Genomic DNA, 24,853 nt, shown 5'->3' with positions numbered 1-24,853 from the left:
TCTTATTTATTGTCTGCCCCCTCCACTAGAATGTAAACTCCATGAGGCATTTTTTTTTTTCATTTATGTTCACTCCAGTGATCAAAACACTGGCTGTTTTGATCAATAAATAATTGTTGAGTGAATTCATTAAAGAACTCAGTTATATTTTTCAAATCACATTTTTTCCTACTTATGCAAAACATCCTAGGAAGAGGAAGGCAGAAACATTTCTTCTAGTTTAATTAGGCTAGTGTGGTACAGGCAAAGTGTCTCCCAAGAAGAGCAGATCAGAACTCATTTACCTAATCCTCACTTATACAGGTTTCTTTGGTATGAGCAGAACATCGATGTTAGAAGCAACCAGGATCTACCTTCAAGTAAGAGAAACTTAATGAGGCTGGCAGCACAATTAGAAACAAGCACAACCTGAGGGATTAATGGGATCTATTCAAAGTTACACCTAGATTGGGAGGATTGTTTTCACAGGGATGCAGTCTTTGCTGAAAGGGAGTTACTATATATATGAATTCCTGTCAAAGGTGGAAGTTTGGTCTTTTGCGCAATATTGACCTAGAAGACCTCTGAGGTCTTTTCTCCCTGCACAAATTAGAAATCAGTGACAGAGAACAGGAAGCTGCTGTGTGAGATGTGTGTGCAAGACCGGTTACTTGAGGAAGAGTCCATCAGCCACATTCCATGTCTTGTAGTTCTCAATCTCATGAACTCCAGTGAGCTTTAGCAGGTGAGAGGTTATTGTTTGTTGGTTGGTTGGTTTTGTGTTTTAATGAAAGCTGGCTAAGACCTTGAAAACTGAACCAAAATACATTTTATTATAACTACCTAGTCTCTGTCTAATCAGTGTTCAGCTCTCTCTGATATTGGTTGAAAGAAATATGTACAATCAGCAAATTTCACTTTGATATTTTCCATTATAAATTAATAAAAACATTCTTCACTACTCCTCTAGTAAATCCGAAAACTGAGTACATGGGGTGTAATAAACACTTGGGGACGTGATTTGCAGTTTTAAAATCATAAGCCCTCTTTATCAGCAGACTATCAGGGAATAGAAACTGCTCTCTACTTCTTTTACTGCATTATCTTTTTTATTATGTCATAATTTTAGGTTAACCTTAGGAAATACCAAATAATAATTCTTTGTAATAACAAATCACTCACACATACATTCTTTCATATAAACTTCAGGATCATCTTAAGAGTTTATTATTCTAATCGAACTATTTGTTGATGCTTTTACATATATATATTTAATAATGACAAAAACCGTAAGAGGTAGAAATTCTCAATATGATGATAAAAATTCTGAGCCTCAGAGATTTTAAGTAACTAGTCACATTTACATATTTTACTTAAAAAAATGAACTGGATATACACCTAGGTTGTATGTCTACAAAGCCCAGGCTTTTAATTCTCACACTGTGATAATTCTACAGCTGAGTAGAGTGAGTCTTAGAGAAACCAAGTGATCTGCCCAACGTTACACAGCTGAGAACTGGAAGAACCAAGAAAGAAAACTAGATAGTTTTTTTCTAAAACTAGAGCTCTTTCTACTCTTCATAATAGCTTTTTTTTTTTTTTAATGTATGACATTTAACAACAGCATAAGAAACACTAGCCCAACTTGAAAGGTGATGGAATGGCTACATATTTAAATAAAAAGAAACATGAAAGCCTAAAGAGTAACTAAATTTCTCAGCATATGCTGCAAGACTGTCAATAGCTGAGTCTAAAACAATTTTATTTCATAGAATCTCAGGAATTTTCTCAGTGTGAATATTTACAGTTTATTTTTACATTTACACATGTGTCAAATTAAATTCCATATGGTCAAATAAATTAAATTTAAAAAAAAACCCAGAAAATGTAGGAAACTGTATGTACATACTTAAAAGTTAAGAGGTTTTCTTAAAGAACACTGAAAACCTTAGAAGATATATATGTATATCTTACATACATGACTGCTTAAAGCTTCTATGTAGCAACTGATGTCCTATGTCTCTATGATTTATATATTATATTGAAAATGCCAGGATGTAGGAAGTGTAACCAGTTTGTATTAATACCAGGAATGAAGGGTAATGGTGTGTGTGTGTGCGTGTGTGTGCGTGTGCGCGTGTGTGTGTAAGAACACGGGAATAAAACGAGGTCTTATTTACTTGACTGGCTACTTCAGAAAGTTACAAGTTTCCTATGGTCTCACTATTTCTATTCTTTGCATACTCTTACCCAATTCCCATATATCAGTTACAGTGACCTTGACAGAGAAAAACGAATCATGACATTTCCCTATTTCAGTAGCATTTTTTGCCATTCAAATAAAATCCAAGTTCTTAACAATGGGTAAGGTCCTACTTGATCTATCCCCTGCATACTAACTTCATTCCACATTTTCTCATTCGATCGTCTCCAGTTCATGCTGATTTTAAATTGGTTTCTTGAATGGACCTTCAGACCTTAGCTTACACTAAGCATTGCCTGGATGCTTTGTCACCCTCTCTTCTACATGATCAGGCAGATCATAGATAATACCCTACGTCCTCTGGGAACTTACCTGATCACTGTTTCTCAAATAGATTTCCTTCTTAATTTCTACAATAGCACCTTATTTGTCTTTTTGATAGCATTTGTCACAATTTAAGTCATTTTGTTTGATCATGTATTTTAGTTTCCTTTTCTCTCTCTCCCACCAGACCCTGTATTTCATGAATCCAGTGGTCATTCCTCTGTGGTTGAGTTTACCTCCAGTTCCTACCTCAGTGCCTGGTACATAATTGTTACTTAGCAAATATTGGATGAATGAATGAATAAATAATGAATTGGTGAATATGTATGTTTAAAAGTTATTTTTATTCTGAATCTGTACGTCTGGAGAAAAGAAAATGAATTTTCTCTGGAATGCTATGGTATAGAAAAAAGTTGTAAAGTGTGAGGAGCTTTGGATCTAAAATGGATAGAAATACAAATTGTGAACTTCAATTTATACTTATACGCAAGAACGCAAAATTGTTTTTAACAGTAGACAATACGAAGGAAAATAACTCTTCCCCAAACCATTATTCTGAGGCTTAAATTCATTCACATACAATGAGTACCTAGTAAATCCTAAAATCTATCCTCCCTTCTCCCCCAGACAACATATAGTATAGGTCCATTCACCTGCCCAATCTCACCTGCCCCCCACTGCATGCCCCCAGTAATTGGAGGGTACTGTGTTTAATTTCTAAAAGCCAATGGGCCTCTGGACAAAGACAAGAGGATCAATACCTGGGCCCTGGGAAACTGGGATTAATATTATAAGGATGAAGGAATTAGAGGCCATTGCTAACATTTCAAGGACATTCTCTTATTTTAAAAGCATCATTAGTACTTGCAAAGAGGTTTATGTCACCATTGTCAGTTTTAAAATAATGATATCAATGTAGTGACTGACAAATTACCAGGGTGATGCTAGGGAACCATCACAATAGCAATAGCAGATAAAGGAAAACATATGAAAAGGCACAGAATAATGCTAGATCCTGTGGCAGAATAACTTTTATAGTCATCAAAACATTCTCCAACATGGTATTATTGAGTTTGCCTTTTCAACAGAGAACTCAGACTTGGAGTCCAAATTATTCTGCTGTGAAACGTTACAGAAAAAAAGTATATACCATCATTGATGCTGTTATTAGACATTCATTCAGTCATCCCATAATTACTTATTGAATGTCAACCCTTAGGATTTTCACTGTAATAGCCACTGGGATAATTTTAAGCAAAAATCATTCAGTTCTCATGGTGGTTGATGGGGTCTGAGGAAGAAAGAATTACTTCTGTGTAGAAGTTTATAAACCACGGCCCAGAATAAAAACTAGCTTCATGTTTTTTACACAAAGGACTGCTTTCTAAGTTTTTTTTTTTAAATAACTTCTAAATGATGGTTTTATAAAAATAAGATATAAATAAAGATTTTCACTTTTGGAAACAGAAACAGACTTTTGCAGAAACTTCATTTGTGGAGAAGATTAACTTTTACTCACAGAGAGCTTCACATAATCATAACATAAACTTTTCATCGAAAAACAAATGCAGTGTAGAAAATACCCTGAATCATTTGAAAAAACTGGATAACCTGAATGATATTTGGAATGGGATTTGTCAAAATCTTTTCAAGTCCTCATGTGTATATGTCCCCGACACTGTTCTGAACAAAATAGCAGTTCATGTTTTCTAGCTTTGGAATTCCACTGGAAAAGGATCCTTTAGACACACCACAGAAATGTGTCAATTCCCTCTACTGGTACAGCGAGTTACCTCAAAATCTTCTTAAATCAATAAAAGGTATAATTTAACTGAAAACTCTATGTCAAAGTTAAAATTTAAAAAAGGAAGTAAACCAGACTCAGTTTAGCAATTCCAATATGGGGGACAGAATGGTAGACTATGAATGAAAAACTATGGCCAGTACCTTTTGAATGCCTGCTTGGGACTCCAGAACGTTATTCTCTGATCCATTGCTTCGGTTGATCATCCGCCACATTTGGGAATACATGCTGTCCCTCTCAAAAGGATTCATTCCCTTCATGCGAACATGTTCATATACCGCAGAGTCCAGGACTGTGCCATAAGGGATATCTGTTTGCTTGGAAAGGTCCTGGAGAGACCTTGATTATTGGGAGAGCAGAGAGACACAAGAAAGAGTACTGAATATTTTCAAGTGGAAATAAAGTTAAAAGAAGCAAAAAGTAATATATGTAAATACAAACGTCAAATTGCTTTTCTTATTTTGTTGTTTCTTAACATTAAGATGTAATATATAAGGAGAATTGTTTTAAGAGTGTATGGCTCTTACATAGATCATGAGAAGACAAAAATCATTACTGAAGGAAAGGTGGAAATTTCTAGTGATAGGGCAATGCTATTTTTGTTTTCACTGTGAAAAAACATCTAGCAATTCCAAAGACAAATTAAATTACATTGCTAGATAGTCATATAATCATTTAGTTTTTTTAAAATGTCAATATGTTACAAGCCTTAAGCCTATGTTCTTTTAGGTGGCAAGGTTTAAATATTTTTATAAAATAATTACGTTTTGTATAAACAACATATTTAAGTAGATGTATACTTAAAAATTAGTATTTGTAAGAGTCATTACTTATTGAGTGGCTACTACATACATGCTAGGCAGTTGGCACACAGTATCCTTACAGCAATGCCTCATGCTCAGAACTATTTCACCCATTTTGTAGGTAAGAAAACTTCAGTAGAGGGAATAAAGGACTAGCTCAGTGTGGCACAGTCAGTGAGGGATAGAGATAGAATTCAAATGTAGATCTGACCAGCTCCCAAAACCATATTATTTCTACTGCAAGATGCTGACTCTTCTCTGTATTTATTTTGCTAGATTTGCTTTAAGTGGTTGTGTGTGAGTGTGTGTATGTGTGTGTGTGTGTGTGTGTGTGTGTGTGAGTGAGAGAGAGAGAGAGAGAGAGAGAGAGAGAGAGAGAGAGAGAGAGAGAGAGAGATTTCTATTTGTATTCAAATAGAATAAATTTCATGCTTTTGGATAGCTGAATATGTTTTCAGCTTTCTCTTTTACAGAATAATGCTCCAGGATTTCCAAATCAATCTTTGAGTTACAGATTGTATCTACTTGTCCCAGGTTATTCGTCTCTAAATTGATGGTCGATTTCCTTATATTTGAGTTTCTGAGCCACTCCATATTTTCTAACTTGGAGAACCAATTACCACTTCACTGGAACTCATTGAATTTGTGTAGGTGTCCAACCCTAATGACTGACATTTAAGAACAAATATGTGCCTTTGGAATACTGTTCAAAATTAGATGCTGGCACGCTTCAAACTCACTAACCTCTGAGAATGGGAGCAGATGCTTTGAAGCACTATAGTATATATTGAACAAGAACAAATACCCACAGCCCTCCACAATCACAGGCTATGAATGTCATGTTACGTTTACCTCTGACCTTTTGGTCTGTTTCTAGATGGCGTTTGCTAATGATTTCCTGGGGGTCTCTGCAACTAACACTAACATTGGGCAAGAGTACTGGGAATACTCTTGCAGGTCACCGTTTCCATCATGTGCAAAACTGTGTGGCAAACAATACATTATGGGTAGTGTTTGTTAGAGGAATATTTGTGACAATTTCTAATGATAGCTTTCAGCAACATTTAATCTGCATTTTATTGAGTTTTATGTTGCTGGTGTGTATCATGTACTCTAAGGAAAAGAGTGAGATCATGGTAATTCCTTTCTGCTCTACACTTCTACTGCACAAAATTATGCATTTAAAAATTACTATTTGAAGGGAAGAATTTTCTGGAATACCCTACAACTATTGAGCTAATTCTACCATTTGTAAAAGCTAAAGTGAAAGCATAAATAAATAGTGAGGGGAGCTTCCCTGGTTGGGCAGTGGTTAAGAATCCACCTGCCAATGCAGGGGACATGGGTTCAATCCCTGGTCCTAGAAGATCCCACATGCCGTGGAGCAACTAAGCCCAGGCACCACAACTACTGAGCCTCTGCTCTAGAGCCCGCGAGCCACAACTGCTGAAGCCAGTGCTCCTAGAGCCCGTGCTCTGCAACAAGAGAAGCCACCGCAATGAGAAGCCTGCGCACCGCAATGAAGAGTAGCCCCCGCTCGCCGCAACTAGAGAAAGCCCGTGTGCAGCAACGAAGACCCAACACAGCCAAAAATAAATAAATAACAAAAATAAATAAATAAGTTAAAAAAAATAATGAGGGCAGAAGCAGGAATAAAAGGGAGCTACAGGTAGCTAGGGTGCAACCTAATACCAGAGTGACAGGGCATTTGGTAGGAACATACCATAATTATCTTGGTAATAGTATAGCAATAAGAATTTTGTTTCAAACGAACAATTTACTTCTTATTTACTAATGTTTCCAGTAGTAGGAGTAAAACTATATTCAAAACATTAACATTTTAACATATTTCCCACTGTTTAGCAATGATCTAAACTGGTTACACAGGGGGAAGAAATGAAACTTATCAATACAGGTTACGATAGCATGCCTCATTCACTCAATATCTATAAATACAAGGGCAAGGTTAGGTAGATGTACAGAGCTTGCACTTTCTAGAACCTAAAGGTGTATGGCTAGAGAAGGTCATGTTAGGATTCATCAGAAACCCTCCCAGGATACGATTGGCTCCTTGCTGCCTAGTAGTTCTGGCAATCAATCTTGATTATAACTTTCAGAAGGTTTCCACTTGGTGAGATCATGGTGTAGGGGTGAAAAATGTTTATGCCTATATCTAAGTATATAACTGGTTTGCTCAAATAGTCATACTAGTAAAATACTGCTAAATAAATTAATACTCCTTCTTAGCTTTCTGTGAAAGGAAAATTGAAATCATGTGTTGGGATCTTTAACATAATCAAGTTTCCGTGCCATAGTATCACCTTAAATGTTAGCTTTGAACTTGAATGTAGAATTATAATACAAACAGGTTTTTAGCTGGCAAAACTGTTCTGTACACACAAAAATTTTTAAACAGTATCTTAAAATGTTGCCTGTGTGAAGTTCTTGATGTCAGAAAAAGCAGTTTATTTTCAACGTAATTCAAATTTAGAATAGCAGAGCATTTTGTAACTTAGAGCAAAGGTATGTTCCCTCTGGCTTCACTTCTGATATCAAGTTCAGCTTATAAATTTTCCATGAGATCTGCCTGCAATAAAAATTATAGTTTGTCTGATTCAGTGTTGTTCCTTTATAGTACACCAAGATAGCACACCAAAGGTGACAAAAATAAAATAAAGCAAAATGAAGTGAGCACAAATAGCTTATTATGCAAGGAAGAAAGCTGGTTTAGGAGCCCAACAGAGAAAGGGGGTACCTATTATAAGTAGTAATTTTGTTATTTTCATGCTCATAATATTTTAGATCTGCAGAAATGCTATGGCCTATATTATGAGGCCCTAAAAGAAATCAAGTAGGTTATTCCGCAAGTGGTAATCCTCAAGAACATTATATCTTAAGGTCAACATCTGAGTGGATATTATTTAGACATGCCAATCATTGGCTTAAATGCAAAACAATTATAAAATAATCAACAAGCCCCTAATACATACATTAATTTACCTTGGCAAATATTGACATTTCCTTTTTTAACAATTGGCAATGTTTACCCAGGCCACAGAAGAAATGGGAAAATCTAGAGAATTCTAGAAAAAGAGTTAGCTGTGAATATACTCATACTAATATAGTCTATCTTTCTACCTAACCACACAAAGCCTACACACACTCACATAAAATTCCGCAAATGATCAATTCTGTCAATCTATTACATCTGAGCCCTCCTCTTCCAACCCCACACTCGGACTCTTGCACATAGTAAAAATGAGTGTCCACAGCTACACATGGTGAATGCTAAAAGAAAGCAAATGCTTTCCCACTCTAATCAGTCTTATTTTCTCAACATCTTACTGAGAGTCTTTTATTTCTTGTACTGGTGTCCTATACGACTAGCGACCCATGGATACTAAACAATACTGTCTGATAGGTAAGTGGTATTTAACTATTTGCTTAAACATCACATATACTGAGAAACTGTAATTTAGGACACCTCTGTGGAAGTAAATTTTAGGAATTTGGGTGGATCTAGGCTGATTACAAACTCTTTCCATGAGAAGAATAAACACTTAAAGCCCTTCAAGTATTGGAAATTAATTTTAATACATGTGATAGTCTGATATTAGCTATATCTGATAGCAATAGCTTTGATATTGGGTAGGTTAGATTTTAAAGGCAAGCAGGTCTGTTATTTGTGAGCTGTGTAGTATTAGGTAGTAGCTCTTAACCTTACTTTCCTCATCTATAAATGGAGAGAGTAACAGGGTCCTCCTCAAAGAGTGATTAGTGATCCTGTCATATCAATATTCAATCAAGCTATCGTTTTTATACAAAGATTATTATTATAATAATTCCTCACCTTATAATGCCCTTTTAATGATTTTTAATGGATTGTGTGTGTGTGTGTGTGTGTGTGTGTGTGTGTGTGTGTGTGTGTGTGTGGCAGGATGACTTCTTATACTGTTAACGAGGAGATTCATGAACTGGAGTTGAATTAATGTCTCATCTCCTTTCCAAGTACAAGAATGTATGACTCTAAGATACTAAACAGTAACTTTCTTCATAGCAAATTCTTTGGGACATTTATACGACTTTGCTAATGAAATTATCTTATAATGAATGTGTTGCTACTTACATTTCTAAAGCTGTCAACTAGTTAAAAATCTAATGCCTATACCCTCTGCAGTGAACTTTCACTCATATTTTTACCTGTTTTCCTTTATTAAGAGAATAGCTCTTACCTACATAAACTGTAAAATAACTCTCATAGGCCTTTCTTTTCCATCTACTCTCCATTTCTCTGTTTCTCTCTCTCTCTGCCTGCCTGCCTTCCTTCCTTCCTTCCTTCCTTCCTTGCTTGCTTCCTTCCTTCCTCTCTTTCTCTCTCCCTTTTTCTTCTCTCTCTTTTTTTCTTTCATATTTGAGTCTGGTTGTATGTTATGCTCACCAACAAAGGACAAGAGTGAGCTGCCAGCTTTAGCTGTGGGGAATTTTACGTCTAATCCCATTTTTAACGGATTGAAACACGTCGACTCAAGTTATCACATCAGAAGGATTTTTCTTCAGGGGGAGAAAAATGGAACGTGGTTGATAGCATAGGTGCTAGATGCTTCAGGCAAAGGGGCTGACCGTGAAAGAGAGACAAACAAGCAGGGGTACATTAAAAGTGTCCTCCAACTCAGTTCAGGATTTTTCTCCCACACTCTCTCCCCAGTTGCCTCCTCTGGATGCTAATTTCGGCATTTGCGAAAGGACACATTTTGTTGTAACTCCAAGAGCCCATTAGCAACCACATAAAGAGCCTGCCTGGTGCCCACTGCAGTTCATTGGTTGCAGTGGCTGAGAGCTGTCGTGGGCAGGGCACAGAGGCAGGTTTTCCAATCACAAAAAGTACTCCAAAAGTTAACACTTAAAAAACAACTACATGCCATAATAGAGGGCCAGCAGAGAGAACATTAGTGTTATAGAGATCCAAGAAGCAGAAAAAAGGATTGGAGAATGTATTGAGGTGGTCAGGTAAGGCAGGCCTGCCACTGAGAGGTGCTGACGACAGCTGTGCACTGGGCAACCTCTTTGCTTCTAAAAACATGGGTTCTGAAGACGTAAAGATTTGAGTTTCAATCCTTGGAAAAATTAAAATTCTCCAAATTGCAATTCCTTTCCCTGTGAAATAGGGGAAACAATCATTTTATAATAAGGTATCTGGAAGTTTGAAGTAGATTTTGATACAAGACACCTAGCCTAGAACTTACTCTTTAAGTGCTCAATTACTGATAGTTGCAGTTATTAATTTATTACTATTATTGCTGGTACTTTGTCCTCTATTATGATTTCTAGAATTGCCATCTTTTGATTTTTCCCACCAACAGATTCATCTCAGCTAAAGCTCTTCCTCACCCGTGGCCTTTAACTCCCACACCCCATCTAACCTCTCATGAAGTTTTGTACATTTTTACCTCCTAAATCTTGGGAATCTGTCACTACCTTTGCCTTTCCGTTGCCAATACCCTCATCACTTCTACCTAGAAAATTATTTCTACGCTTTTCCCCTATCTCTACTCCCACCTACCTCTAATCCATCCTCCATACCACAGCTAACGTGCTCCTTCTAATATTCAAATCTGATCCCATCCCTCACTTATTTAAATACTTCCTGTATACCTCACGGCCCTTAGAAAATGGTTCAAACTCTGTAGCATTCAAGATCCTTCAAAAATTTGGCCTAAAAACTTTTTTTTCATTTTCAAAAACAACCTTTTGCTTCATTCCTATTCACATTATACAGCAAACAGACCATTTCATCATTCCTTGCTTGGTAGGTGTTTTCTCAGCTTAAGATCTTTCCTGGTCTTCCCAGGTGAATTTTTTCCCTTCAGATCAAACTCAGCTGCTTCTTCTGTGCTCTTCTAATACTTAAAATATGTTCACACCTTAGCATTGTGGTTCGAAATTTTACTTCTTTGTTTACCTCATTCGAATGCATGTTACTGATGCTCATGATTTTTTTTTTTTAATGTTATTTATTTATTTATTTAATTTATCTTGAAACTCAGAACCTAGCCCAGGGTCTGAAAAATAGCAATCAATGAGGTTCATTTGTTTTGCCTGCATTTCTTTATTAGAAAGATGTTTTCATCTTGGAAAACCAGCATTCCCAGTAAACTAGCATTGCATAAAAATGGGATTTTTACTATATATTACCAGCCATTCTGTGGGTGAATAATCATGGCCAGCAGTATTTTGTAGGAAAAAATTTTTTTTTTTTTAGAAAACACAACTTTTTAAAAGGGAGCTTTGGAAATTTTCCCTGTATCAAAATCAGATGCAAAAGCTTTATTGGACCACCACTGAATTGTTTGCAAACAAGACAGTTTGCCATAAATAAATTCAGAGGCAAAGCAAATACAAAGAAAAATTAAACAAATAGGACTGAAACAAAATATCTGGAAAAGCTGAGGTATAGTCCAATGTTCTGGTAAACATAGGATCCAGTACAAGGTGGAATGTCTATTCCTGAGAGGGATACTTATTCAGCAGTGTGGAAACAGAGACGACAATTTTGTGGTTGGTTTGATGAGTGATTTCTGATTAAAATACCAGAAGCAAACTGAAGTGGTGAAGAAAATTGCTCAACTCACTCTGCTAACTGAAATGATTTAAAAAATGTAAAAGAATTCACGGTTTTAGTAGCTAAAGAAGAGATAGGCACCAGAACAAAGAGAGAATAGTCACCTTTGGTAATACTGAGTGTTATTATAGAAAGCTGAACTTTAGGATTTTTTTCTTTCAAGGGTTGAGTAGTTACATAAAGACGAAGAAGTCTCAATAATACGAATGCTCTGCTTATAGGAGAACAGATAAGCATATGGAAAGGCTTCCTGTCTCCTACTGCAATGTAGCTAATGACCACTTGTCCTTTGAGAAACCACATTCTGAATCCTAGTAGCTCCTTTTGCTCAGTAAAGTTTTCCCAGCTCCTCATATACAAGTTTGGAAAGGAGGTCTGATGAAACATAAAGGGTATCAAGGGTAAATGGTACGGTAAGCAGGACTCTTAACACTCCCTGATGTCAGAAGAAAATCTGGTTTGCAGATGGTTCAGTCCATACTGAAGAGCTCAGTGAGAACTATTTTAAGTGCATGAGGGCTAACGATATTTAATGAAAGCAGGCTCAGGAAAGAGTTGGATATTCTTTAGCCCAATAATGCTAGGTTTCTTATTTTAAAAAGATTAAGGTCAAAGTCACAGTAGTGAAGGAAATACAGTTCTCTCATAGAAGATGAGATTGTATAGCCTAAACTAGTATAATTTATGGAGCAAGGTAATTCAGGAGGAACCCAGACACAGCCATCTCTAGTGGATAGGATGTGTTTGTGTTTTTCTTTCTCTCATGGTGCCAGAATTTTTTTCCGTTTTCAAGACAGCAGAAGTCTGAAGTCTGAGGCTGACAAGCTTGAAGGATATCAGGCAAGGCAGAGGGCTAGGATTCCTTTACTTGCAGAGACAGGGAGAGTTTCCCAAGGGAGGCCCCCGGTTGGAGAGGGTGTTTTATTAGAGGAACCATATGAGGACCAAAGAGGACTGGGGATTTACAGAGGAGGGTGAGCGGATGAGAAGGGCTCCATGTGGGATGCTCGAATAAGGCCTGAGTGGTGCCTCCTTCTCCAGCCCCTCTGTTCTGTCCCTCTCCCCGCTTCTGTCCTACATCCTTCACATACCCTCACACCCAACCTTATGTGGTTCACCAGAGTAAATTAGATAAAAGATGGCTTCAGGTCTCTGTGCTCTGAACTTCTTTAAAAAACTATTTAAATATCCATCAGAATTCCAAACGTGCTTGGTCTAGAAAAAGTGTGTCGAGGTACTCATAAGAGGGCATTGCCCCCTTCCAAACACTGTCCCTACATGGTAGATTACTAGGCATGGAGGGTTACATGCCAGGAGATGACTTTCAAGTCTTTCCCGAGAGATTTAGGAATATTTCCCCCTGAAGAGTAGTCAAAAGCACCCCTATCTGCCACGTGGTACAGACAGGATGGTCACAGGTAATATTGGAAATTCATGTAAAATAGATGCATTTGAGATAGATGGATATCAGAGACTAGGTGCACTTGGAGAGACTTGCAGTTCCCATACACTTTTTAGAAGTTGATTCAGACTTGTGGATATGATAGGTCATTTTAGAGAACCCAGAGGAAGGAGGAAGCACTCTGTCCTTCTTGCTGCTGGGAGGCAGTAATTAATAAAGATGATGGTTAAACTCTCTCCAAAATGACAATGCTAAATAAATGCGAGAAAACAGTCATCTGAAACTCTGATTGTCTTGCCTGACTTGTTGACCCACATTATAAGCTAGGAAATAATTTCGTCATGTCATGCATCCTGATATGTGGCAGACATTACATTCCACCTGCTGACAGAATTATCATTTATGACTCTGTTCTCTATTTTAAATAGCCTATTAGTCAAATAAAGTAGTCTTTCATGGTGTACACACACACACACACACACACACACACACACACACACACATATACTAATTAAGCAAAACTCCAGTGCAAAAGGCCGAATATTCTGTGAATTCAATTGCTCTGCAATTTTCCTGTGCAGTTTCTTTCTTACATATCATGAAGATGCAATATTTATTTACACAGGACAATATGAATATGGAATTATTCTAAATTTGTATGGCCAGCATTGCATTACATTTACTATTGATTGTCAGCTAATTGTAAAATTTGTTAGGACAATATCCTCAACTAATCCAATATACTTCAATAGTAGAATAGTAGATTTTCATGTTCCTATATCCTTGAAAATACAGGAAGGACTTGAGTAATCCCCATGAATTTCCCTGAGGATCAACAAATTTCTAAGTGATGTTAAGAAAGAATCCTAATACAATCATAGCATCAGAGAGTTGAGAGTTCCTGGAGGTATCACATAATTTCATTACATTCCTTAAGGTACATAAGCCAGCCTCCAAAACTGACTTTTTCTTCCTAAGACATTTTTATGACTTACAAAACTTAACACCAGGCAGTCCTTACTCATGCCTAACCTAAACCCCCCCCATTTCAAATAATCCTCTCATTTTGTTCTCAGTCACATGGACAATAGCTACTCACCACCTCTAGAACATTATTTCTTTATGTAATAAAACATTTCTTTTTCATTTTCTTCCTTCAGCCTTCTCTTTGCTGAGTTAAACACTAAATCCCTTTACTTTTACTCGCAGGATCTATTACTCCCTTTTTTACTTTGTAATTAACTAAGCCATCTTTTTTCTCTTCTATTGCAATTTTTGCATAAGTTATGGACCTTATAAATAGATCACAGTAGTTTAAAAGTCCTGAACAACTTATCTACTGCTAGATGACTTTGGTCATTTTCTTTATAAACACCAATGCTACATTTCAAATTTACAACTGACAGATGATTCATTCTGAAACTGCCTACATCCCCCAATTTTAAACTATACACACACACACACACACACACACACGTACAGAGTTTGTTCTTTCCATCTCTGAGTGAATTATCACATATTTGTCCCTATTAAACTTCATCTCATTTCTAATCACCTTGTTTAATTTGTCAAGGTCCTTAATGAATTCTTACAGTGTGGTTCTAGTCAATAATCACCCCTACTCATTATAAAGTAATCTGCATATTTAATAAGCTTACTCCCTATTCCATACTTCAAATCAACACTGAAAATGTTAATTAGAGTCAGGGCCAGTGCTGACTTATGGAAAAAACTTTATACAATATACCCTCCAAGGCTGAAACTGAACCATTGATCAGTACCCCACAGCTGGGCCACTAACAAGCTGTGAAACAATAATACACAATATTACTACATAAAACAATGACCCAAATAAAATACAGTGTGGATTCAAATGAGGAATCAATAGTAATTTGTAATTTTTTTCCCTATAAGGTCTTTGAAGGAGCTCAAAACATTAATCACATTATCAAATTATTCATAGTGGAAAGAAATAACTAGAGAGGAGGAATTTATCAGAAATAACAGTAGGGCTAATTTAATAGCCTATTTGAAGACCCAGGGAAATGTTACTGTCAAAATAAGGTGGAAGGTCACTGTTTCAGTGAAGATTCTAATGAATCTTTCTTACTAAAACAAAAATCCTCACTCTTCATAATACAGAGCAGGGGACCAAGTGTCTATTGATAAGTTAAAATTTCCCAAATACAAAAGATATTTTCCTTCTTTGCAGTACAGTAGGTCTCTGGATTTCTCTGAAAAAGATTTTTTTGAATCATCCAGAGAAACTATCCTCTATTCCCAGTTAGGTATATAGCTTTTTTGAGAAATGTCAATGAAAAGCAGATATAAAATGCATGTCTTAATGCTCAGAGTCAGCTCTTATTCACAGTCACTCACATTATAAATATGCGGACTGTTTTGTTTTGTTTTCGGTACGCGGGCCTCTCTCACTGTTGTGGCCTCTCCCGTTGCAGAGCACAGGCTCCGGACGTGCAGGCTCAGCGGCCATGGCTCACGGGCCCAGCCGCTCCACGGCATGTGGGATCTTCCCGGACCGGGGCACGAACCCATGTCCCCTGCATCGGCAGGCGGACTCTCAACCACTGCGCCACCAGGGAAGCCCCGCGAACTGTTTTTTAATGTGCTCCCCACCCCCCATTCAGTAGCAAATGTTGAGAGTTCTGCATCCCTCTCAGAAGATTACAATCGTCATCTGACAAAGCAGCCCAGCCAGCTGGCTGCAGATCTTGTTCTTTGCCCTCTTGGAAACTTGCCATGATCTGGGGCATCTGGTGATTTCCAAAATTGTCCTTAGGCTAAAAGATCAGGGTTGGAGAAATAGGGGCTGTAGTAGGGGTGTGTGTAGTGAGTGTGTGCATGTGTGTGTGTGTGTGTGTGTGTGTGTGTGTGTGTATGTGTGTGTGTGGTGGGGGGTGGTGGAGTAGAAAGCCATTAAAAATAAATTGGGCTTCCCTGGTGGCGCAGTGGTTGAGAGTCCGCCTGCCGATGCAGGGGACACGGGTTCATGCCCCGGTCTGGGAAGATCCCACATACCGCGGAGCGGCTAGGCCCGTGAGCCATGGCCACTGAGCCTGCGCGTCCGGAGCCTGTGCTCCGCAACGGGAGAGGCCACAACAGTGAGAGACCTGCTTACGGCAAAAAAAGAAAAAACAAAAACAAAAAAACAAACAAAAAATAAATAAATAAATAGACTATCTTTAGATGATAGGAGCTTGTGGAGGAGCTAAGAGAATCAGAGAACTAATGGGGTCAAGCAGATACTTAGCGGAGGGTGGAGGTCAGCACACCAGGATCGCTGGCAGGATGGTGTGCTGCACTGGGAAAGCAAGGTGGGACAAGAAAAACAGAATGAGAAAAATGGTGAAAAAGAGTTTCCTTTCAGTCTAGGGTTTCTTTTATTGAGTAATCTATGCAAATATATTTTTATCATTATCTTAGATCTTGTTTAATAAGATACCTCATTTGTGTAGTTGATATAGAAGTTTATAGTTGAAGAGAAACTGGAAGTAACTTAATTCAAACTGTGGGACAAATACTTGTGGAGAAGGAATGGATCACATTTTCAAAGACGGAAAAGTAAGGTACAAAGTGGTTTAAAAACTTACCTTATTATTCAGAAGCAGGAAAGAGACGTGAACACTCAAAGCTAGGTCTCCAGTCCTCTTCAGCAGTGTTCTGCTGAACAACTCTGCCTACCTATTCCATTGTCACCCAGGTCCATCACTTACACTTCTACATTTTAAAATTTTATTTTAATTCAAAAAGTTTTTTTAATTTTAATTTTTTTTATTGCAGTATAATTGCTTTACAATGTTGTGTTAGTTTCTACTGTACAGTGAAGTGAATCAGCTGTATGTATACATATAACCCCTCCCTCTTGGACCTCCCTCCCGCCCCCATCCCACCCATCTGGGTCATCACAGAGCACTGAGCTGAGCTCCCTGTGCTATGCAGCAGGTTCCCACTAGCTATCTATTTTACACATGGTAGTGTATTTATGTCAATTTTAATCTCCCAGTTCGTCCCCACCCTCCCCTTCTCCCACTGTGTCCACACGTCTGTTCTCTACGTCTGTATCTCTATCCCTGGCCTGGAAATAGCTTCATCTGTACCATTTTTCTAGATTCCACGTATATGCGTTAATATATGATACTCGTTTTTCTCTTTCTGACTTACTTCACTCTGTATGACAGTCTCTAGGTCCATCCATGTCTCTACAAATGACCCAATTCCATTCCTTTTTATGGCCGAGTAATATTCCATTGTATATATGTACCACATCTTTACCCTTCTACATTAATTTCACAAAAGCCTGCCCCATGTGCACTGGCTCCTCTAAAATGACTGAGCAGAGTGCTCCCACGTATAAGAGTTTTACCATATTCTCATACTTGTGGTAGATAGAAGTTATTTATTTGGCTGACTTCAGGTAAGGCAGGAAAATAACAAGAAATAGAGAGGATACAGGAATTTATATTCTTGAGAACTTAATAGGTTTTTAGGCTTAGATGACTAAGGCCGAGAGAGAGAACGAGGTGAGGATTTGACTTGTTTAGAATGATTCAGCTTGTCCAGAAGAAGGAGATCATTTTAGGGGTTGTGGGAGCTTATTAGTTTGGCAAAGTTTTCATCTCAGTGAGCTCAGTGTAAACAGAGTCTATAACAATGCTAAAATAGCCCTGTTCCTGCGAGTCACAAAAAAAGCTGCAGACAACTTTTAATTAAATCCTCACTGAAGAGTGGCTCTGAAAGACCAGCATACTTCTGAGAGTTTTTGTTTTCCAAAAAGAAAGACAAAATTCTGCCTATAACATCTAGATGGCTATATGTTTATAAAACATCCATCACTGTAGTACTTAAGGGCTTTGACAAGTAAGCCATTTTGACACTGAACAGTATAGAGTAAGGAGATGAATGTCTTCCTCTGTCTGCTATGACTATGTACTCTGGAGCTAAGTTTATACAATTCTATACTAAACCAAAACATAAAAAGCAGTATGAATCAGGTCCAACTCACTCCAGCCACCTTGATTTTGGCTGTTCCTAATAAAGTGTGCAATTCCCTGCTGAGAGCTAAGAAATAGCCTCCTACTGAAAGACTGAAGTAGGTGAGACACTAAGGAAACTGAGAGAACATACCATTCTGGGCTCCCTGTCTTATCCTGGAATAAAAGAACACAGAAATGGCTTTCATATTTCTTTCTGATTTCTTATGAGGCTATAAACAAGTCATGGAGTTCCATAGTCTCAAGCCAGATTCTAAGAAATCCTTTTCTGGTTCATTCATTCAATGAATATTTACTTGTAACCAACTGTGTACTCAGTAAGGTACTACATAAGGCACTGTGTTAATACAAGTCATAAAACCACCCTCGAGAACATATATTGTAATCGGGAAGGTAAAACAAGTAGAATAATACTCCAGTACAAGGCTAGATGTTGCTCAGAGTGTAAACAAGGTAGATGCAAAGGCATTCAAAAAAGGGAGCCACTAAATTCAGTTATGAAAACTCTGTGGAAAACTACACAGAGGAAGGAAGTGGTATACAGCTACAGGTTATGAAAGATGAGTTAAAAGAGAAAACGTGCCTCACACATAGATATCCTGACCTGGGTTGAGTGTTAGTCACTAACAGTAGCAACTTAATCTTCATGAGAGTTAAGCTAAAGTGAGACAACAGAATGAACCATTTGGCTAAATCCTTATTTTTCTTTTAAACATCTTTATTGGAGTATAATTGCTTTACAAGGGTGTGTAAGTTTCTGCTTTATAACAAAGTCAATCAGCTATACATATACATATATCCCGATATCTCCTCCCTCTTGCATCTCCCTCCTAAGTTCTTATTTAGGCTTAAGATCAGATAAGGCTTGCTGAGAGACAGTTTTTTACCTTTGAGGGGCTTGGAGGATTAAGGGGCAGGGCAAGAAGACGACACCCATGAAGTAGGGCAGGGCGGTGGTAGCTGTGTCAGAAACAACAGCAGCGGCAACAGGGAACTTTGAGGTTTAGCTGAACCAGGTAAAGGAAATAACTGAGTGTATGAAATTGTGGACAAAATGGTAAAAAGAATAGTTATTAGTACCACCAAAAATGAGAGTGAAGGGAAGAAGAGTTCAAGGAATTTTACATGAGCTCCTGGGAGCAAGGAGAAAAATGGAAGCAAATCCTAGGTAGGGTGTGTCCAGGAACTGTGCTGTTATTTATGTCTTTTTTCCCCCCATTTATTCTTTATACTAAAAGTTATGAAGTTGAACTCATTCTCTTCTTACTCTTAGGGAAAATAAGGCTTAAAATAATTACAGAAAATGACAAGATCATTTGCTACTAAGTGGGAGAGATTTTAAATGCAAATTTATTTGAGTCCATGGCTCTGGTGTCTGTTTCTAGGATACCATGCAACTTAGAAATATCTGGAATTGACTTAGCTAAATATAATTCAGCCATTAATTCTCTTCTGCAAATCTTTATTTTTCAAAGAAACTTATAATGATACTGATGGTTTTCATTCATTCATGTATTCACGCATATATTATTTATTTATTTCATTCAGTAAAGATTTAGTGTATTTGCTAATTGCAGACTATATGACCCACTGGTGAAGACAGAGGTTCTAGTGCCAACTGCCTGGGTTTACTACCCTAGCTTTTAGTTTTGTCATCTCCAAAAAGGAGATGAAAATAATATATCTCTCATAGGGCTAGTATGAGGATTAAATGAGAAAATCTACACAAAGCATTAGGAGAGTGTCTGTCACATAGCAAGCACTCATTGTTAGCTGCTCTTATTAATACTCTGTGCCAGGTACTCTGAGAAGGATTAGGGGAACAAATATGAAGGTGACATAGTCCTTGTCTTTGAAAAATGTACACTCTCAAAGAGAAGACACATGTGTAATGACTAATTGTGCCTGAGCTAACCGAAGATGCCAGAAGAGAATGCAGTTCTGGGTCATTTCAGTGAGTGGGAACAGCATGGAAACTCCAAAGAAGCATGAAATATCCTATAAAAGTTTGACTTGACTGGAGCATGAACAAGTGTGAGAATGAATTAATTGGTGCTAGTAGGCAAAAAAGAAGCTGATCAGCTTTTGAACGGTTTAATAAGCTCTGCTGATGGAATTGAACTTTATTTTGATAGAATGAGGTAATAATGGAGGCTTTAGAGCCAATTTTAAGGATGTAAGAAGGTAACTGTCTGGACTCTACACTCTGGAGGGTAAACTGGAATGGGAAGATAATGGATAGAAGGAAGCAATAGCTGGGGTAGGAGAAAAGACAATAATAAGTAGAGCTGCAGGCAGGGAAAGTCAGGCTCTTTTATTGCCTCATATCAATAGAGGAAGAAAATTAACAAGAAAAGCAAGATTTAGGGGAAAAGGTGGAGAAGGAATAGGAGGGGGAAATAGAGTTAGCCTCTACCTCATTCTGAAAATAGTTCACTAATCAAACAATGTAATCCACCAAACAGGCTAAAGGAGAAAAAAATCACCTGAGCATATCGGTCGACGGGAAAAAAAGCATTTGACAAAATCTAACATCCATTCATGATAAAAACACATAGAAAACTAGGGATAGAAAAGAATTTCTTCAACTCGACGAAGAATACCTACAAAAACCCTACAGCTAACCTTACACCTAATAGTGAAAGACCGAATGCTTCCCCAAGACAGAGAACAAAATAGAGATGTCCACTCTCACCACTCTTATTTGACGTAGTATCAGAAGTTCTAGTCATCACAGAAAAGGCAACAAAAGGAAATAAAAGGCATACAGGTGAGAAAGAAAGAAACACAACTGCTCAATTTTGTAAACGGCATGAAGGTTTACATAGAAAATCCCAAAGAATCTACCAAAACTCCTAGAACCCCTGAACTCACATCAGGATCACAAGATAAAATCAGCATATAAAAAACCGTATTTTAATACTAGCAATGAATATGTGGAAGCCAAATTCAAAGATCCAATACCATTTATAATCACTGGGATAAAAATAAATACTTAGGTATAACTCTACCATATATAAGACTTATATGCTATAAATTACAAAATGTTGATAGAAGAAATTAAAAATCTAAATAAGCAGAGAGATATACTGCGTTCATAAATTGGAAGACTCAACATAGTAAAGATGTGAATACTCCCCAAACTGATACACAGGTTTAATGCAATTCCTATTAAAATTCTAGCATTACTTTTTTGCAGATATAGACAAGATCATTCTAAAATTTATATGGAAAGGCAAAGGAAGTAGAATAGCTAAAATAATTCTGAAAAAAAAAAAGAGTAAGTGGGAGGAATCCGTATCCTCAATTTCAAGCTACAGTAATCAAATCTATGCGGTTGGCAGAGAGACAGATACCTAGATCAATGGGACAGGATAGGGAACCCAGAAATAGACTCACACAGTATGCGAACTGATTTTTCTTTACAAAGTGCACAAGCAATTGAATGAAGGAAAGATAGTTTGTTCTTTTGGGTTTTTTTTCCAGAAAACGCTCCTGGACATTTGAATATCCATAGGCAAAAAATGAACCTCAACCTAAACTTTACACCTAGTTCAAAACTTAAATCAAAATGGATGATAGATTTAAATGTGAAATGTAAAACTATACACGTTTTAGCATAAAACAGTTGAAAATTTTGGGGACCTAGGAGTTCCTTGAAGAGTCTTAGACACGACGTCAAAAGTACAAAATCCATAAAAAATAACTGGTAAATTTGACTTCATCAAAATCAAAAACGTTTGTTCTATGTGAGACCCTGCAAAGAGGATGAAAAAAAACAAGCAATAGACTAAGAGAAAATATTTGCCAACCACATGTCTGACAAAGAACTTGTATCTAGAATATGTAAAGAACTCTCAACGGTAAAAAAGCAAACCGTCCAAGCAGAAAATGGACAAAGACATAAAGGGACCTTTCATGCAAGAGGATATAAGGATGACAAAAAAACACATGAAAAGATGCTCAACATCAGTAGTCACTAGGGAAATGCAAATTAAGATGACAGTAAGATATTACTACATTCCTATCAGAAGGGCTAACATTTTAAAAAGTGACAGCACCAAATGCTGACAAGGATGCAGAGAAACTGGGTCCCCCATATGTTGCTGGTGGAGATATAAAATGGTGCAGGCGCTCTGGAAAACAGTTCGGCAGTTTCTTAAAAACTAATCACACACCTACCGCACTACCCAACGATCACACTCCTGGGCTTTTATGCCAGAGAAATGAAAACATCCGCGCAAAAGCCTGAGCATAAATGTTCTTAGCAGTTTTATTTGTAATAGCTAAAAACTGGAAACAACAAAAATGCCATTCAATAGGTAAATTTTAAACAAACTGGAAACAACAAAAATAGGTAAATACCACTCAGCAATAAAAAAACAATGAACTACTGATGCATGCAACAACTTGGATGGACCTCAAGGGCATTTTGCTGAGTGAAAAAAAAAGCTGATTTCAAAAGGCCACATATTGTATGATTCAACTAATATAACACTCTTAGAATGAGTGGAGAACATCAGTGGTTACCAAGAGCTGCGGATGGTGGGGAAGAAGGTGTGAGTGTGACTATACAGGGGTAGAATGCGGGAGATTTTTGTAATGATGGAGTAGTCTTGTATTGCAGTGGTGGTTAGAGATTCTAAACTTGTGATAAAATGGCACAGTGCTATATGTATACCTAGTACCCATGTCAATTTCCTGATTTTGATACTGTACTGTAATTACTGAAGATGTAACCATTGGGGGAAACTTGGTGAAGGGTATATGGGATATCTCTGTGCTATAATTGCACTGACTTTGCAATTTCCTGTGTATATATAATTGCTTCAAAATAAACAGTTAAAAGAAAGTTTGCTTAAATATTAACAGAACTTACTGCTTTATGACAAATTATGGATTATTAATGCTTTGTCCTAGAAAATTTTACTCTACTTTCTAATTTTCTCAAAATAGCCTTGTGTTACTTTTAAGAAGAAAATGTATTAAAATGGAATAAAAAATGTCATTTCTTTTCTGATGGCTCAAGGTTAAAAGTAATTAATAGGCAGGATGGGGTCCAGGAATAGCAAACCTGGAGATACAAATTTTTGGCAAAATTGCATCTGAAAAGCAGCCTAACCAGAGTGACTTCTAGAATTTCCTCACATTAGTAACTCTCTTCGTCCCTATCTATTTAACTAAGAGGTAGTAAACCACATCCTTTTTTAAAATATCTTAAAAAAATAAACTGACGCAATACTCCTACATTCACAAGAAATGTAAATGTTAGCCTAGAGATATAAAGTTTCTCAAGCCAGATTTCTCTTAAATTACCCTTAATCCTTAGATAGTTCCACATAAGGAGCCCATAAAACAAGAAGATATGTGATCAGGTTTATATCAAGTAGAGACATACTGTTAAACGCCATAAATATACGTTTATTAGATACCTGCAATGAGTTTCCATATGCTCCTCCATTTTTCTCTCTGGCCTATCTTCCTCTCCACAGATAAAGCTGTCTTTCTTAAATGATGTCACTCTTCATTATCTCCAGGAAAAACTCCAAATTCCGTAATAAGCTTTATCATGCCCTTCAAGATGTGGTCCTACCCTCCTTTTCTATTTCACTTCCTGTCACCCTCACATCACCTATCTCAATCCATGAAGGAGATGAACACATTTTGATAACCCACCCTTTGCTAGATATTCTCCTAGGAGTTTCATACCTCTGCTATAAGCCACTCCTTCAGTATGCTGAAATTTATCCTTTAAGATCAAACTCTCCGATGATACATCAGAGAACCTCTGTGATGTCTAATAGTTTTTTTTCCTCTCTCCTCCCCTTCTCTCCAAGTTATTGACTTAAATCACTCCTTCCCTGTGTTCATACAGCATTTTATAAATAATTTATCAGAGCCCTATGTCATTGAATTCTACACTGTTATCTCCCTGAATAAATTGTGACTCAGGGATAATACCTAAATACATTTATAGACTAAATGCCTAGCACAGTGTTTAAATATCTACAGTTGACCCTTGAACAACGTGGGTTTGAACTGTGAGGGTCCACTTATTCATGGACTTTTTTTCATTAAAATCATATATGTACCATAAATAGTTTTCCTTATGATTTTTTAATAGTATTTTCTTTTGTCTAGCTTATTTTGTTGTAAAAATAAGTATATAACACACAAAATACATGTTAATTAACAGTTTATGTTGCTGGTAAGGTTTCAAGTCAGTCATAGGCTATTATTAATTAAGTTTTGGGAGATTCAAAAGTTATACGTGGATTAGCAAAAACAAACAAATGGGACTACATCAAACTAAAAAGCTTTTGCACAGTGAAGGAAACTATCAACAAGATGAAAAGGCCACCTACTGAATGGGGGAAGATATTTGCAAATGATATACCCGATCAGGGGTTAATATCCAAAATATAAAAAGAACTCATACAACTTGACATTAAAAAAACAAACAACCAGATTAAAAATGGTCAGAGGATCTGAATAGACATTTTTTCCAAATGTCTGTATAAATTACAGACATTTAACATACAGATGGCCAACAGGCACATGAAAAGATGCTCAACACCACTAATCACCAGGAAATGCAAATCAAATCCACAATGAGCTACCACCTCGCACCTGTCAGAATGTCTATTATCAAAAAGGCAACAAGTAATAAGCGTTGGTGAGAAGGTGGAGAAAAGGAAACCCTGTGCCTT

General features: G+C 37.1%; 1 protein-coding gene across 2 annotated transcripts in view; it reads right to left on the bottom strand.

The window, feature by feature from the left end:
- GRID2 (glutamate ionotropic receptor delta type subunit 2) overlaps positions 1-24,853 on the bottom strand; it is a 1,342,883-nt gene that overhangs the window by 211,435 nt on the left and 1,106,595 nt on the right. For both annotated transcript variants that reach the window (XM_060011605.1, XM_060011606.1), the window contains one exon: positions 4,454-4,649. In XM_060011605.1, coding sequence (XP_059867588.1) covers positions 4,454-4,649 — 196 coding nt within the window. The remainder of the gene's footprint in view (positions 1-4,453; positions 4,650-24,853) is intronic.

The sequence above is a fragment of the Delphinus delphis genome, chromosome 5 (genome assembly GCF_949987515.2).
Source record: "Delphinus delphis chromosome 5, mDelDel1.2, whole genome shotgun sequence".
Taxonomy (NCBI): Eukaryota; Metazoa; Chordata; class Mammalia; order Artiodactyla; family Delphinidae; genus Delphinus; species Delphinus delphis.
This window is presented reverse-complemented; position numbering and strand designations above follow the sequence as displayed.